The sequence below is a fragment of the Notolepis coatsorum genome, assembly GCF_963971535.1.
Source record: "Notolepis coatsorum genome assembly, chromosome: 4".
NCBI lineage: Eukaryota > Metazoa > Chordata > Actinopteri > Aulopiformes > Paralepididae > Notolepis > Notolepis coatsorum.
In genome coordinates, this window is record NC_140168.1 from 85,038,461 (window position 1) to 85,055,898 (window position 17,438).

General features: G+C 42.7%; 1 protein-coding gene across 1 annotated transcript in view; it reads left to right on the plus strand.

Moving 5' to 3' along the window:
* The first annotated feature begins 444 nt into the window (after window positions 1-444).
* LOC311227084 (ubiquilin-4-like) overlaps window positions 445-17,438 on the plus strand; it is an 82,273-nt gene continuing 65,279 nt past the window's right edge. The window contains exons 1-3 of the mRNA XM_084312611.1: window positions 445-635; window positions 3,997-4,148; window positions 11,876-12,012. Of these exons, the coding sequence (XP_084168737.1) occupies window positions 486-635; window positions 3,997-4,148; window positions 11,876-12,012 (439 nt within the window). The 5' untranslated portion in view covers window positions 445-485. The remainder of the gene's footprint in view (window positions 636-3,996; window positions 4,149-11,875; window positions 12,013-17,438) is intronic.

Here is a 17,438-nt window from a genome sequence, read left to right on the forward strand (position 1 = left end):
CCCCCCCCCAACCACCTCCAATGTAAATTACCCAGTATGGTTGTCAATATCCCAATGTACCCAACCCCCCCCCCACCCAACCTCCTCCAATGTACAGTTTCTACGTCAAATGTATATACTCCCTTTTCTTGACTCCTTCTGTATCACAAACAGTACTGTATTTGCAAATCTGGTATGTCATAAATGTATAGATGTAGCAGTACTGACTATCTGTATGTCATGTATGTCATATATGTCCTGATGAATTGAAAATGGGGGACCCTGATGTAAACAAGACGAAAGTCTTTCTCTGGTCTGCATCCCCTTAACAATTGTGTGTATTGAGCTGTACTGTATTGTACCCATTCTGCAATCTGTTAATAAAGTTTTCAATCAATCAATCAATCAAACATCTGGCCTTTTTCTCACAGTAAATTTGACCTCTCACGACCCGGAAGTTGACGCCAAAAAAAAATCCTAGCTGTTCCATCGGAGGAGGAGCGAAGATGGCTGACAACGGCGCCGCAGATCCTGTTATTAATAATAACAACAATAATACATCTGTCGCTTCGGAGGAAACTATTATTAAGGTCACGGTGAAAACACCGAAAGACAAGGAAGAGATCGCCATCTCGGAAGATGCTTCTGTCACCCAGGTTCGTTGATTATTTGCGCTACTATCGAGCCTGGCGTGTGGCGCTACACCGTCATCATGCCCACTCCTCTAGCTGGCCAACCTGTTAGCTAGCTAGCTAGCTTAGTATTAGTCGTTACAATAACTTGCTAACATGGTGGTGTATGTATGTAGTTGTAACGTGCTTGCTAATAAAGAAAGTAGTATTACACGCGTATCAACCGTTACGTCTTAGTAATTTAGCAAACAGTTATAGCTAAACAAGTAGATGTCTCGACTAGCCAGGGGGCTAACCGGGCAGCTAACTCCTCAGCGTGCTAGCCGAGCTAACCATGTAGCTTATTTAGCCAAACAACTGTGTCAGCTCACGAGTTCCCCTCTCTTGCCTCGCTTGGCTGCATGATAGATGTAAGACGCGATGCTTAGTTGCTCCTCTGTCTACAACTCTCCTAGAATCTGACACCTGTGCTGCCTATCTATCCGCGTTATATTTCTACAGGCACAAGATCAGAGCTGTCTCTAACATGCTAATGCTGGCTTCCTTCCTCTAGAACATTCTCTCTCTCTCTCTCTCTCTCTCTCTCTCTCTCTCTCTCTCTCTCTCTCTCTCTCTCTCTCTGCTGTCATTGATCTTTCTGGGACACTTATATTCACATAATATTCTTGAAGAGTTTGATCTGTAGATTGAAGTGCCCGCTAGTACCTACCTACTAGTGACCACTGTTGCATTTACAAACAATACAAACATAAACAACAGTTTTTTACAGTCACAAAATAGAGTGGATACTGGGTACAATACAAATTCCTATTCACCTGTTGCCTTATGGTAATAATACTATTATCAATAGAGCTCAGTCAATTGGCTATAGAATGAACAATAAACATGTCTTCTTCATTCTCATTTCACATTTGTGGTGATGGGGCTACCGATCTGTTTACGTTTGAGCACTGATTTGTGGCTCCCTGACTTCATATTTGAAATGTGGGTGATGTCTGCTTACATCAGAATGGCCTGCAGATGTTTTGTACAAAAGGATATTGGGTACAAAGGGAAAGAAATAGCCAACCTTACTTGTGATGGAGCAGGTTGGTTAGCGACGTTGCCTAGTAGTCCAATGTTTGCTGGTTAAATCCCCTGCACTGATAGTGCCAATACTGAATACTGCCAAAGTGCCCCTTAGCAATGGCACCTAAACTCCCATTTATACTGTATGTATGTTTGCTGTGTGAACCACACAGCTCTGTATTAGTAGTGGTCGACGATATGGCTTGTTCAATGACTGATACCGATATTTATAAGGCAGGGTGGCCAATATAATAAAAATAAAAATTATTTGATAAACTGCAACAATTGAATAATAACAAATGAGACAAAAATGGTTGTTACACCATGATGAGCTCTTATGACTCTGTACTGATATGTACGTCACCACCATGGTGAGCTCTTATGGCTCTTTCGTCTTTTTACTGATACGTCACTCACCACCATGGTGAGCTCTTACTCCTCCTACTTTCCCAACTCGCTTTGAACACAGGGCTGTTGTTTGATGGAGTGCAACAGGTAATGTGTCACGGTGGTCCGGTACAGATGCTTGTTATCCTGTACCATGATATCATGTGCTGGTTGTGAACATGAGAAGTGCCATTCGAAAGTAGGCCTTTTTAAATGAGACATATTTTAGTCCTTTTCAACAAGTTAATATAGGTCTTTCAGGTCCCCTAAACATGTCTCTGAAGGTTTTTTGCTGAAAAAAACCCCACTCAGGTTATGCATTCTAGCAGCCTTTATACCTCTCTGCTTCAGTCCTGTTGTCATTCTAGCAGCCTTTATACCTCTCTGCTTCAGTCCTGTTCTCATTCTAGCAGCATCTACACCTCTCTGTTTCAGTCCTGTTCTCATTCTAGCAGCCTTTATACCTCTCTGCTTCAGTCCTGTTCTCATTCTAGCAGCATCTACACCTCTCTGTTTCAGTCCTGTTCTCATTCTAGCAGCCTCTATACCTCTCTGTTTCAGTCCTGTTCTCATTCTAGCAGCCTCTATACCTCTCTGTTTCAGTCCTGTTCTCATTCTAGCAGCCTCTATACCTCTCTGTTTCAGTCCTGTTCTCATTCTAGCAGCATACCTCTCTGTTTCAGTCCTGTTCTCATTCTAGCAACCTCTATACCTCTCTGTTTCAGTCCTGTTCTCATTATATCAGCCTCTGACTACCTCTGTTTCTGTCCTGTTCTCATTCTAGCAGCCTCTCTGTTTCAGTCCTGTTCTCATAGCAGCCTCTATACCTCTCTGTTTCAGTCCTGTTCTCATTCTAGCAATCTCTATACATCTGTTTCAGCCCTGTTCTCATTCTAGCAGCCTCTATACCTCTCTGTGTCAGTCCTGTTCTCATTCTAGCAGCCTCTATACCTCTCTGTTTCAGTCCTGTTCTCATTCTAGCAGCCTCTATACATCTGTTTCAGTCCTGTTCTCATTCTAGCAGCCTCTATACCTCTCTGTTTCAGTCCTGTTCTCATTCTAGCAGCCTCTCTGTTTCAGTCCTGCTCTCATTCTAGCAGCCTCTAGGCCTAACAAAATTAATAGTTGGTTTCAGGTTGCCGACCGACCCTGCCGATTTAGGCGCGACCCAATATATTTTATGAGTTTAAAAAAAAAATCCATATCCATATCCATAGTCGCCGTGGGAAAGAATAAAATAAAAAAATAAAATAAAATAAATTCCCTACCTACCCATGGCCAAACTGACAACCAACCTGAAACCAACTATTAATTTTGTTAGGCCCTATGACTCTCTGTTTCAGTCCTGTTCTCATAGCAGCCTCTATACCTCTCTGTTTCAGTCCTGTTCTCATTCTAGCAGCCTCTCTGTTTCAGTCCTGTTCTCATTCTAGCAGCCTCTATACCTCTGTTTCAGTCCTGATTCCTGTTCTCAACAGGCTTTTCCTGTATGCCTGTAATGAGTGAACCGCTTTTATCGTACAAATACGATAATTATTGTACATCTAGCAGTGGTGCACAAGCCTGTAATCATTTAACATGATCTCATTCTGTAAAAAAAAATGGAGGAAAGGACCTTTTAAGACACTGGGACTGCGATACCAGCAAGACGAGATGACAGTGCAGTAAGGCTATCCTCCTTTTTTCCTTCTCTCTCTCCCTCTCTCTCTCTCTCTCTCTCTCTCTCTCTCTCTCTCTCTCTCTCTCTCTCTCTCTCTTGTGCGCTCACTCTTGTGCGCTTTCTTTCTCACGCCTCTCGCTAGCTTTCTACCAGCTCGCTCACCTCATTTCAAACCTTTTATTTATTCTCAAAATGTAGTCTTATCGTCTCTATCTCTCTCTCTCCCGTTTCTCTCGTCCCGATTCCTTCTTCTCCTTCTCCCGTCTGCAGTTTAAGGAGGAGATCTCGCGGCGGTTCAAGGCCAAACAGGACCAGTTGGTTCTGATCTTCGCGGGGAAGATCCTGAAGGACGGCGACAGCCTGAGCCAACACGGCATCAAGGACGGCCTGACGGTCCACCTGGTCATAAAGACGGCACACAAGTAAGGCGGGCTTCCCCACTGTGGGGCAAGACAACTGTAAAAGAAGGAAAGGGTCATCATCACGTCACGCTTGGTGTCAGTTCTATTGAAGCTTATGGGAGATGCATGGAGAAGCAAAATATACAAGCTACCTGAGGAAATATACATCAACCAATATATCAAACGGTAGCTAGTTGACAATGCAACAAATTGCAGATGATTCTGACATCCGAGGTAATAACTTGTTTTAAATTATTCCATTCAACTCCAATGTCGGCTTGAACTGAAAGTTTCCACAATTGTGCGTTCACATGCTACACACACAGTGACACGATGATGACTCTTCCTTTTTATAGTTTCCTTGACTAGGCATGGCAATTGACCTATCTCAAGCTCCGCCCTCTTTTCTTGAGGGTAGTATACCATTCAAATATGATTATAGGCTGAAATATGGCAAATTCCGCCTGGCAAACGTTTACCGCAGCCCCAAGGCCCAGACCAGCAGACTCCTGAACAAATATCACCTAACAGCCGACTACTGTTCCTGTGAGGGGGGGGGGAACTTGCTATTTTCTGTCTGTTTCCGCTACTGATTTGCAAATTGCACACATTACAGCTAGGGCTGGGTATCGCCACGATTCGATTCCGATTCACAAGTTTTCGATTTGATTTCCAATTCGATCCGATTCAATGGTTCAAGGAACCCTCTTAACACTTTCAGTGCCTTTGATTAACGTTGATTTACCCCGTTGAATGCCACCACCAACTTCAATGTTAGCGTTAAAAACGCCTAATCTATGTTTTAAATTATGGCTATGTGTCTAATCTGCCCGTCGCTTATCAATTACTTGTTTGCAGTCAACATTGTCGAAACGTAGGCCTGCCGCGATAAGCAATAAATCGATTAATTGCCGCGATAATTAAAATGAATGCAATGATTTTGACGGGCGCGATTAATTGCTATTTGCGCGTTTGTTTTAATGAGGCGGAACCAGTGCCCCTTGCAGTCTCTCTCCATGTGGGGGGCCGCTGGCGTTACTACAGAGCACAGCACGGGAGCTCCGTGACCGTGGGGCAGTAGCAACGCCACATATAGCTTAACTACATTTCTCAATAGTGTTGCTCCTTTTAACCAAGTAGCGTTATTTGTAGTGTAACGTTAGAATAACACAGAATAACGTTAATACAATTACATGCATCATTGTTTACAATGAACGGGTGGGGCTAGTCAAAGCACTGGAGACGGGGACAAGTTAAACATGAATTAATTTATTATAACGGGTCGTTTTCGAGTCGTGCTGCAGTGCCTACGCACCACAGCTATTCTATTATATACTGCTTTGACGCTTCCTCCTCATCGTTGATTGCCTGTAGTAGCTGCATCTAACGTTAGTAGCTAACGTTAAAACTAAAAAACACAACCGGACGAGACAAGTTGTCGGCTAGGATAATCACAACAATACTTCCGGTCCGGTCGGTGGGCTTCAAAATAAAAGTCTTAAACCGGAAAAGACGGAGCGGTGGGCTTCAAAATAAAAGTTTTGGGAAATAAATTTCTCAAAAAAATTCTCTAACCGGTCGCAATAATATCGCCTTATCGCGATATTTTCGGGGGCAATTAATCGCCCAGCAAAATGTGTTATCGTGGCAGGCCTATTGAAACGGATTGTTTTTTTAATCGGTTCATATCCTTTTTATAGCATTTCGAAAAGCTATTGTTCTCTCGAAAATTTCCGGGAAGATAGAAAGATTCCCTCATAAACGGCATTTATTGGAATATTCTCGAATACACTAGACACGTTGTCATTTGTCGGCCTATTTGTGAATCGTTTTTTTTTTGTGGTCTTTTTCCCCCTCCATTTTTCCTCCGATTTTCTCCCATCCCAATGTTAGTCGTATGCCAATTCCCAGTCCCTTCCTGGTCGCTGCGCACTTACCCCCCACAGTCAGATCATCTGGGAGAGTGGAGGCTACCACGTGCTTCCTCCGACACACGTCCAGCCAATCACCGCTTCTTTTCACCTGGCAGCGCGGATTCTCATTGAGAGGGCGTAGCGTGTGGGAGGACCACACTATCCCCCGCAGGTCCAATCCGCGCTTAGCAGGCGCCCCGACCGAACTGTAGGAGTCGCTGTTTACAACGACCCGGACCCACCCCGCCAGCTTCTCCCACCCTCTAATACAGCCAATTGTATTAGTGCAGACGGCCAGCCAAGCTGGTGACAACCCCGGAGCTGTGAGCTGGATTCGAACAGGCGAATCCAGCTCACAGCTCCGGGGCTGGTGACGAACGCAATCTCCGCTCGGCCACCTAACCGCCCTTTTATGAATCGTTTTTAAATAAACGCTAGATTATCGATAGTATATGTGTACTTATGCATAGGGATGCACCGAAAATTCGTCTACCGAAAATTATCGGCCGAAAATGGTTAAAACGGCTCTTTCGGCTTTCGGCCGAAAGGGTTTTAGCACCGAAAATATATGACCGAAAGTTATTAACGTGTTGTTGTGATGACGTCATCAAAACGCGACTACAGACATACCGGTAGCATGCGCAACATGTAACGTGAGCAGCTATTCCTGCATTCTACAGCCTGTGATAACTAACTCCTCTTGAGAGTAGGGATGCCCCCCGAAACCCGGTTCTAAACTAAATTAGAAAAAACCGGAGTATTGATCAGCTCCGACGTTAACGGTACTGCTATCAGTAGTCTAGGAGCGGATTAGCTACGGAGCTAACAATGTACCATCCATCTGCGACGCAACGGTGGCAGCAACAGTGGACACTGAGTAATGTTAACGTTATGACGAGTTCATACTACACTACACGTATGAACTCGACATAACGTTAACGTTACTCCGTTTAAATGAAGTGTTTAATTAGCAGCAATCTGTTGTTGAAAATGTATCGTTAAACCGGAAATAGAAATGCGAGGACAGGAAGTCGTCATCAATCGTTGTAGTCTTTTAGTCTTAACAGTCTGGAATTAATGTATGCATTCAAAAGTGCTGAATAAATGTTTTATGGGCCCATAATAGTGATTATTAATATTATTTAAGTTAAGTTTAGCCATAATCATGTCTTTTGCCATAATCAGGTAGCTTAAAAAAAATATATATATATATATATATTTATATTAATCATTTTCGGCCTTTCGGCATTCTGTTTTCGGCCAACTGTTTCCTATTTTCGGTATCGGTTTCGGCCAAGAATTTCCCATTCGGTGCATCCCTACTTATGCAGTATGCACGCTATAGACGCAAGCTGAGAAATCTATTCTCTCGTTTCCTCAAGATCACACACAGGGTACAAAATAGTTACACGCCCAGCGCCACAGGCGTGTAGATTTAATGTTTGGCCGTCATAAATTAAGGCCTGGGCGCCATCTGGCGGCCAACAAAATCCACTGCATGAGTCGGCATTAATATGATGCAGGGAGTAGCCTCCAGCTGAGCGAGAGAAATGTCGTGGGAGCGGGTGGAAGTTGCCCAATCTGGAACAATCTCCGGGGCTGCAGCTGGACCCTATTGGATGCGGGCGTGGTGAGTTGAAACGAAAGTGAAACTGTGTGTGTGTGTGAGATGCGCTCTGCTCACGAGATCAAGTTTGTAACATGAGACGCACATGAGATCTGTCTTCATCCGTTCTTTAGCCTACAAAAAAAAACCTGCAATCGCGTTTTTGATTGTGCTCTGATATTTAATTTTGCATTTGATTTGACCAAATATGTGGAGGCATATTCCCGGAGTAGCTCCCCCGGGTCCCCCCTCAAAATTAAGAAAAACAGGCGACAACATTAACGTTGACGAGTCCGTTGCTACCACCAGCTTGGCTTAAATTTGAGGGGGGGGGGGTAATGTTTTGTATACCATGTCGTGCCAAAGCAACGGATAAAAGAAAACGAATTTCATTTGTCATCGGGACGTCGGTGATGAAACTGGAAGCCATCAAAAGCCACGAGACGTCACGCTGTCACAGGGACTGCTCTGTTAGATACAAAGCACAGTCTACTCCGCTCCTGGCTGCTCCGACTGTACGACTGTTGACCAAGCTGTCAGAGTCGACTCTGGCTAAAATGCGGATACTATTCCGTAACGCCCACGCTATAGCGAAAAAATCAAGACCATACAGGGACTTCGCCTGGATGTGCCAGTAAGTTTATTGTGTTTTTTTTATAACGTTAGTCCAGCATGTTCATATAGGTGTGTCGGCTTTCACTTTCAGCTAATTATTTATGGTTGTAAAGCCTACCCAGTGGAATGCATGATCACCAAGACAAAAACATTTCTCAATTAAATTATGTTGTTTATGATATTAATTGAAAATAGCATACGAGAGTATTATATAGTAATAATAACACATGGCGATATACTAAAAAGCTATTTATAATTTTTGGCTGGTAAAAAATCTGGATGGCTAGTAGTTTTTAAAATCTACCAGCCAAATGGCTGGTAAGTCAAAAAGTTAAGTTTGTTCCCTGACACACACACACACATACACACATAGGGCAAACGCATATATCTCCGTTAGGCCTGCCACGATAACACATTTTGCTGGGCGATTAATTGCCCCCGAAAATATCGCGATAAGCGATATTATTGCGACCGGTTAGAGCATTTTTTTGAGACATTTATTTCCCAAAACTTTTATTTTGAAGCCCACCGCTCCGTCTTTTCCGGTGTTTAAGACTTTTATTTTGAAGCCCACCGACCGGACCGGAAGTATTGTTGTGATTATCCTAGCCGACAACTTGTCTCGTCCGGTTGTGTTTTTTAGTTTTAACGTTAGCTACTAACGTTAGATGCAGCTACTACAGGCAATCAACGATGAGGAGGAAGCGTCAAAGCAGTATTATAATAGAATAGCTGTGGTGCGTAGGCACTGCAGCACGACTCGAAAACGACCTGCTATAATAAATTAATTCATGTTTAACTTGTCCCCGTCTCCAGTCCTTTGACTAGCCCCACCCGTTCATTGTAAACAATGATGCATGTAATTGTATTAACGTTATTCTGTGTTATTCTAACGTTACACTACAAATAACGCTACTTGGTTAAAAGGAGCAACACTATTGAGAAATGTAGTTAAGCTATGTGGTGTTGCCCCACGGAGCTCCCGTGCTGTACTCTAGTAACGTCAGCGGCCCGCCTCCCAACACGGACAGTGACTGACAAGGGGCACTTGTTCCGCCTCATTAAAACAAACGCGCGAATAGCAATTAATCGCGCCCGTCAAAATCATTGCATTCATTTTAATTATCGCGGCAATTAATCGATTTATTGCTTATCGCGGCAGGCCTAATCTCCGTGAATACAGCTCCGATTACCCCAAGACTGGTAACATAGACTCCTTACCTTAGATCAGATGTTCTCCAAAAAGATTATTCCAATTCCTGATCGTCATTCCAAATATCGATCACGCTTATTGATTGATTATTGGCTGCTGTAAATATATATTTCACGCTGCATTCCAACTCGCGATCACTTCCATGTTCATCAGACGGCTTGCCAGCACAGTGGAGCCTGTTGGCTCCACCTCTACAGATCTACAGATCCCAGGTCAGGCTAATCGACTGACCTACAGTTACAATAGGGGGCGCTTTTTTCCCATCTGAGCTCCTGTAGGGGTTGCTGTACCAATGGGAGACTCGGTTGATGAAATATGAATTCAGATCGCTAATAAAAAAATAAAACGATAAAACGAGATATGTCGTCCGTGGCACTGAAAGTGTTAACATGTTGCAACTTTTCAATAATAATAATTATTATAACTTATTGCGTGCGTTCTGTCTGAAATGGATTATATATTGCTGTTAGAACAGTTATGCTCTGGCCGCCCAGGCCATTGATTGATTGATTGAAAATTTTATTAACAGATTGCAGATGGGTACGGTACAGTACAGCTCAATACACACAATTGTTAAGGGGAGGCAGACCAGAGAAAGACTATCGTCTTGTTTACATCAGGGTCCCCCATTTTCAATTCATAATGACATTTATGACATACACAACATACAGATATACAGATATATATCATGACATTATGACATGACATACAGATATGCAGTACTGTATACGTAGCATAGAACGCATATTTAGAGATCGTCTATATCAGTGGTTCCCAAACTTCTGTTTTATGCAGACCACTAGATTGTTATCAAGAACATTTGCGGACCACCTCGTATGCAAACAGTAAAACATAAATAAATAAACAACTGACTTAAACCCAATAATACACGAGACCCTCTTCTTGGACCAAGTAGGTTTCGTCGATAATCCAATGTACAGTTACCCCCACCCGCCTACCCATCCCCCACCCCACCCACCCAACCACCTCCAATGTACAGTCCCCCCATCTACCCAACCCCCCCCCCACCTCCTCCAATGTACAGTTTTACTTTCTACATCAAATGTATATACTATATATATTTTTTTTAACTCTTTTTGTATCACAAACAGTACTGTATTTGTAAATCTGGTATGTCATAAATGTATAGATGTAGCAGTACTGTCTATCTGTCATGTATGTCATATATGTTATGATGAATTGAAAATGGGGGACCCTGATGTAAACAAGACGAAAGTCTTTCTCTGGTCTCCATCCCCTTAACAATTGTGTGTATTGAGCTGTACTGTTGTACCCATTCTGCAATCTGTTAACACAATTTTCAATCAATCAATCAATCAAGACCCGCGTCGCGGGCACTGCGTTCCGTTCTCAGAATGGATTTGAGAGAGATGTGTCATCCAGTTTGACTTGGAGCATGCACTGTACTATGCGCACTGTCAGTCATCAGGCTATATATGTGGAGATATTCAGATTAGATCTATTTGCAGAGCCAGATGAGTGGCGAATCTTGCGATTATGAATCGACAATCGCTCATTCAAATGAAGATCGATTCAGAATGGGAAATCAATAGATTTTGTTTAACCCAGCCCTAACTACAGCCGTGTTCACTATGTAAGAAGCCCAGAGCGACTTTATCAGTCTGTCCTGAACGTTGACCTTTTCCCCGAGATAACACAACGCTTTCTCCAGGTGACGGGTGACAGTACTGTTTGAACCTCGCTCCTCCATCTTATCTCTCGCTCTCTCTCTCGCTCTTACCCTCTCGCTCTCTCTCCCTCTCTCTCCCCCCCCTCTCTCTCGCTCTCCCTTCCTCTCTCCCCCCCCTCCCTCTCTCTCGCTCTCTCTCGCTCTCTCTCTCGCTCTCTCTCTAACCCCCTCTCTCTCTCCCCCTCCCTCTCGCTCTCCCTTCCTCTCTCTCCCCCCCTCCCTCTCTCTCCCCCCTCTCTCTCTCCCTCCCTCTCTCTCTCTCTCTCTCTCTCTCTCTCTCTTGAACCTCGCTCCTCCATCTTATCTCTCGCCCTCTCGCTCTCTCTCCCTCTCTCTCTCTCCCCCCCCTCTCTCTCCCCCCCCCCTCGCTCTCCCTTCCTCTCCCCCCTCTCTCGCTCTCTCTCTTACCCCCCTCTCTCTCTTACCCCCCTCTCTCTCTCCCCCTCCCTCTCTCGCTCTCCCTTCCTCTCTCTCCCCCCCTCCCTCTCTCTCCTTCCCTTTCTCCCTCCCTCCCTCTCTCTCTCTCTCTCTCTCTCTCTCTCTCCCTCCCTCCCTCTCTCTCCCTCCCTCCCTCCCTCTCTCTCTCTCTCTCTCTCTCTCTCTCTCTCTCTCTCTCTCTCTCTCTCTCTCTCTCTCTCTCTCTCTCTCTCTCTCTCTCTCTCTCTCTCTCTCTCTCTCTCGCCCCTCCAGGTCAGGGGACGGCTCCTCGTCCTCCACCACCTCCTCCTCGCAGGCAGGGAGCGCCTCCGGCTCTGCCGCCCACCCCTCCTCCACAGCTGGCCTCGCCGGCAGTGCGCCGCCGCCCACCGAGACGCCCAACATACTGAGTGAGTTCTGAGTTGATCTTTGATTCGTCTCGAACGTAGAACAAGTTTAACCCTTTCACTACCACACTACAGTAGTGTAGGTAGTGAAATGGTTAACCTTATGTAGTGTGGTTGTGAAAGGGTTAACCATCTAGTGTGGTAGTGAAAGGGTTAACCTTCTGTATTGTCGCAGGAAAGAGTTAACCCTTTGGTAGTGTGGTAGTGAAAGGGTTAAAAAAAATAACTAAAAGGTAATTAGTCAAAGACTATTTCCATACAGTTCAAGAAGGGACAGGGGAAGTAAATCTTTTTTTAATAAAAACGTATCAAGCCCTGCCCCCTTACAATATTTTACATTATAATATAATGCAAATAAAAATAATATAACAAATAATGAAAAATTCAATAAAAGTACAGTTTTTTTTATATATCCAAATGAGAAAAATATATATATTAGGCAGTCACATTACTGCTCAAGCTCCTCTCTCTTATGTGTCCATAAGTGCTTGTTTATAGCTACCTTTAAATTGGTTGATATTATTGCTTAATTTTATACTCACATCCAGACCTACAGAGTTCACCTACTCTGACCGCTCGACACGCAACACTATACCAAATGAGCACAAAAAAAATTATCTATATTGTAATTAGTGGCTGACCGCATTGGTGCGTCCAGTATTATCAGCCAATAATGGCCTCTCAGGGAGATATTGATATGTCGATATATTTCTCGAGGTGTAATGAAACGTCGATACTGCAACTTTATTCTTTGGCCAACACTTGGTATTGATCTTGAATGAATAGATTATGTGTGGTTAGAGAGTACGTGGCTGCGGTTAATTGTATTTGTATTTAAATCCTCTTGAAAGCTGGGTTGCAGTATTGGAATCTTGTATCATCAGCAATTCAACTTCCAATGAAATTATGTAAACCGTGCAGTGGTTTTGCTGTATCTTACAGGCTTAAAAGTTATCATAATTTATTTTTAAATATATCTGTATATAATCCTGTTTACATACCCACTCTGCACTGTAGTGTACATGCTGTATATACTATATGTGACTCCACCGTCTAACCCGCCTTGTTAACCTGTTAACCCCTAGCCATATTTTCAGAAAATGTGCCTAAAAGTACATACCCAAGTAAATGGAAGATTGCTCCACTTCTACAGGGCCCATTTGCATGTTCTTGGTATCTCTGGACATCTATGGACCTCAGGGAATGTATTCCCAGTGTCTGGAATATTGTGTATGTTACTATGCTGGAGTAAATTGTAATGAACCAAAGGAGAATATAAATTATTATTATTAGCCTAGTTAAATTTATTTTTTATTTTTGATGGTGAATAACACCATGCTGACAATAACCAAAAGCTAAGAGATGCCACTGAGCTCATCCAGCTACTTCTTGAGATCAAGTATAGTAAAAATCTAAGCAAATGAACAAAGGGCAGATCATTTACAGGGTTTTTTGTAGATACAGTACAGAATTTAGCCATCCGGACACATGCAATATGAAATATGAATATATAATATAAAATGCCAGGCTGAGGCCTATAAATTGCTTTATAGGGTCAAGTCATACATCATTTGAAAGGCCAAGATCTCCTCTATTCGAATACCAGTATTAAATATGGATGTAGTACCCCAGGCAGCCGGTAGAGGGGAGCAAAGACTGAATAAAATCTACTGTAAGTACAGTTACTTTTGTATAATGGCGACAGCTGCGTAAAAGATCACTGGATTGAGATGCGTTTTTTTCCTAAACATTCACAGAAAGGTAAAGAAACAATATACATTGTATTTTATGGCAATAACGTTGAGGTTTGTTCGACCCGTGACATATAAACACGAGTCAATGCTTGTAAGATTTTTTATTTTTTTTGACAGCTGGTACAAAATCCATTCCGAAGAAGAGACGACGGACATGGACCCAGTACATTTTTGGCGGTGTGAAAATATGCAGAGAAACAATAAATATCTTTGGAACTGTTTGTGTTAAATTGTATCTGAATCGAGAGATTATTTTCTCCGTCAAAATTTTAAGTGTATATATCCGTCGCATACAGACTGGCTGGCAGTGCGTGCCAGTAAGGCATAGAGTATTGAATTTAATTGTATCTAACGAACGCATCTGCCTATCCGCTATATCTATTTATCTATTTCTATATTTCCTATAGTTTCTCTATCTACTCCAGTGCGCTCCGCAGATTGGGCCGTCAGACAGACACGCGCTGCTTGAATATGCTTGAATATTTCGGATTGGTATGATAAGTATGGTGTTATAATGGTGGATGACACTCCCATCACCATGCATAATGATAGGTATGGTGTAGGGCTGGGCAATTAATCGAAAAAAAATAGACCTATTCAATCTCATTTCTAAGTCATGAAGTTTTAATTTTTTGTCATTGTCATCCACCATTATAACGCCATACCTATCATTATACATGATGATGGGAGTGTCATTTCCGTGGGCTGCTTTATTGCCTCTGGTCCTGGTGACCTTGCCACTACGAAGAAATCAGTGAATTCTATTTAATTTTTTTTACTTTCAAATTCTACAGAGGAATGACTGACCTAAATGACCTGTAGCCAATGCCATGCCAAAGGAGTTATGAAGCAAGGCAACAATCCTAAATATTCAAACATAATGGTGGTTAAATGAGAAGATGTGTAGCATTATGGATGGTCTGAGGTGACACTGGGACCTTTGGGACACTTTGAAATACTGTAGAAGTTGTAGTGAGTTCTTCATGCAAGGAATCCCTAAAATGTCAGGGAATTGAGGGAGTTCAATGATGAAAACTAACCAAAATCCACCAAAGCACATGTAAGAGACTAGTATTCAACTCTAGGAGAGGTCTGGGAAAGGTTTAGTTGAAGCTATAGCTTCCAGCAACTGCTGGGTCCCAAGGGTTCACATAGGGCACACAAGGATATTTAATGTTTAATCATTTAAGTAATCCAAATATATTCAAACTATTTGTGTTTTCCTTCAATCACGTCATGCTTTATCAGAAAATGTATCTTAGATGAAGATTTAATGTGTGAAATATTACACATACTTTCTAGCACCACTGTATGTGGCCAAGTGGTGGAAAAAGGGAGTCTGAGGCAGGTTGTCATCACACGGTGTTGTGTTTTTATTTTATACTTTTTTTTTACCAGTGGGAAAAGAAAATTATGCAGCACAACTATATACAATAATTTCCATACGAAGAAATGCAATTTGAAAATTAGAGAAAAAATTACAACAATACGTTTGAAACAAACTAAATACTGTATCACAAAAAAACTAGGCCCTTGGCTATGGGAACTAGCTCTGCTATCTCGAGCACAGCTGTGTCTCTCTTCCCAACCTGAGAGCAGCTTCTGTCCAAAGCTTTATGTTGGAAGCTCCTCCTACAGAGACGAACCAAAATCAACACTAGGGATGGGTATCGTTAGGATTTTATCGATACTACTACTCCTATCGATACTGCTTAACGGTTCGGTACTTTATCGATACTCTTATCGGTTCTTTTTGATAATTTTTTTATGATTTTTATATTTGCAGTTGAGAGCATTGGTCATCTCCCTACAGTAAAGATTAGAAATGATTGAATTATTGTAAATTTGTGTGGAGTGGTGGGAATAGCTGCTTCAATAATAACTTATAACAACAACAGACAAGTTAGACAACTATGTATACAAAAAAAACGATATACACTGAATGATTAGTTGTTACCTAAAGTCCTTGGACTCCACTGTAGAGAACGGGTGCAGGCCTTTGACAACAAACTTTGTCACAGCCCTGTGACACTCGTTCACCCTATCCTCTGTCATCTTTCCTCTAGCTGCTAGGGAGAAAGGACTTTGGGTGGTGGAGGTAGAGGGAGGATGTGTGGTGGGCTCACTGGGACACATTGGTGGCTGACCTCAGCTTGACGATCTATAAAAAGTTTTTAGATTGTAGTATTTGTAGCTAAACAATTATTTTGTTTATTAGCCTATTTGTAATAATTCGTTATTAGCCTAGGAAACTCCGTATCTTGGCTTACCGGCTGCAGTGGATGCAGATGGACCACTGCGCGCAAGGCAGTCGAATACGGCGCATTTCTGCAAACTAATATAGTGTTTTGCAAACAAATGTTTTGATAGATTGCTCGTATTGCCACCCCTACTGGCAAATGTTTTGTTGCACTTGTGAACGCTTCGCTCTATCCGCCATCACGACTCAGTCCATGCAGAGCTGTCTGTGTCTGTGTGCAGCGCGCGTCAGCACGGAGACAGCGCTGAGATGCTTCCAGCTGCAGCACATCAGGTGTGCGGGGCTTGTATGTGCGGGGCTTGTAAGCGCTGCGGTCTGACGTGCTGCAGCTGCATACTATTGACAGCGCTTTCATTAAGGAGTACCCGTATGTATGTGTAGCGCGACTCGCGAGGAGTGTGTAATAATGACTCGCTGCGACTCGCTTCTCGTGCAGAGACAGAGAGAGGAGAGATCGTTAGCAACTTTTAAATAATAATAATAATAATAATAATAATTTCTCTAGAGTATCGATAGCAGTACCGAGGACGTCGGAGCTTATAAATACTCCGGTATTTTCTAATATAGTACCGGTTCCCGTTTAAAACCGGGGTCCGGGGGGCATCCCTAATCAACACACAATCAATCAAGCAATACAGACATTATTTCCAGACTTTGTACAAAATAGATCCATTTTATTCCATACTGACCTATAATTACAAACACCAAATAGTGTTTAGGGCACTTTAAAAGTCTATTCCCTTTTTATATTATGAAACCCCCCTCTGTACTCTATACCACACTTGGTACATTCCGGATCTCCCCTCCAGAAAAGGTTTTGGACTCTCCCAGTTCGCGTTGGACAGCCAGAGATTCATACAAAGAACCAAGTGTGGGAGAGACAAAACGGGGTATTTGTTACACAATTCAATAAACATAAGAAAATAAAAAATGGATCGACAGCATTTGTTTGTCTTTTATGTATCTGTGCATGGGCTTTACCACCTCTAAATTGGCCAGGCCCTAATGTCCTTACCTCAAACCTGCCCTCTTTTCTTGATCCTCCAATCACAACTGTCACTTCCCTGAAAGCGACAGTTGTGATTGGAGGATCAAGAAAAGAGGGCGTGATCTGAGGTAATGTCCATTGTAACACATTCCCAGTCTTAACCGCCTCTGTACATCTATATGTTAAGATTAAGATTTGTTTATTAAGGACAATGCAAATTAATGAACATCATTTACATGAGTGTATGCATAACATCACAGCATGATAAGGACGTAAATATGCCGGGAATAGCACAGGGCTAATTTCCACCCATAGTCCTAACATAAAACAAACACAAAACGGACCATACAACGTTTATTCATAAAAACTGACATGACCACACTAACATGACATTCAGTCAGTACAACATCACTAACATCCAGGGGCG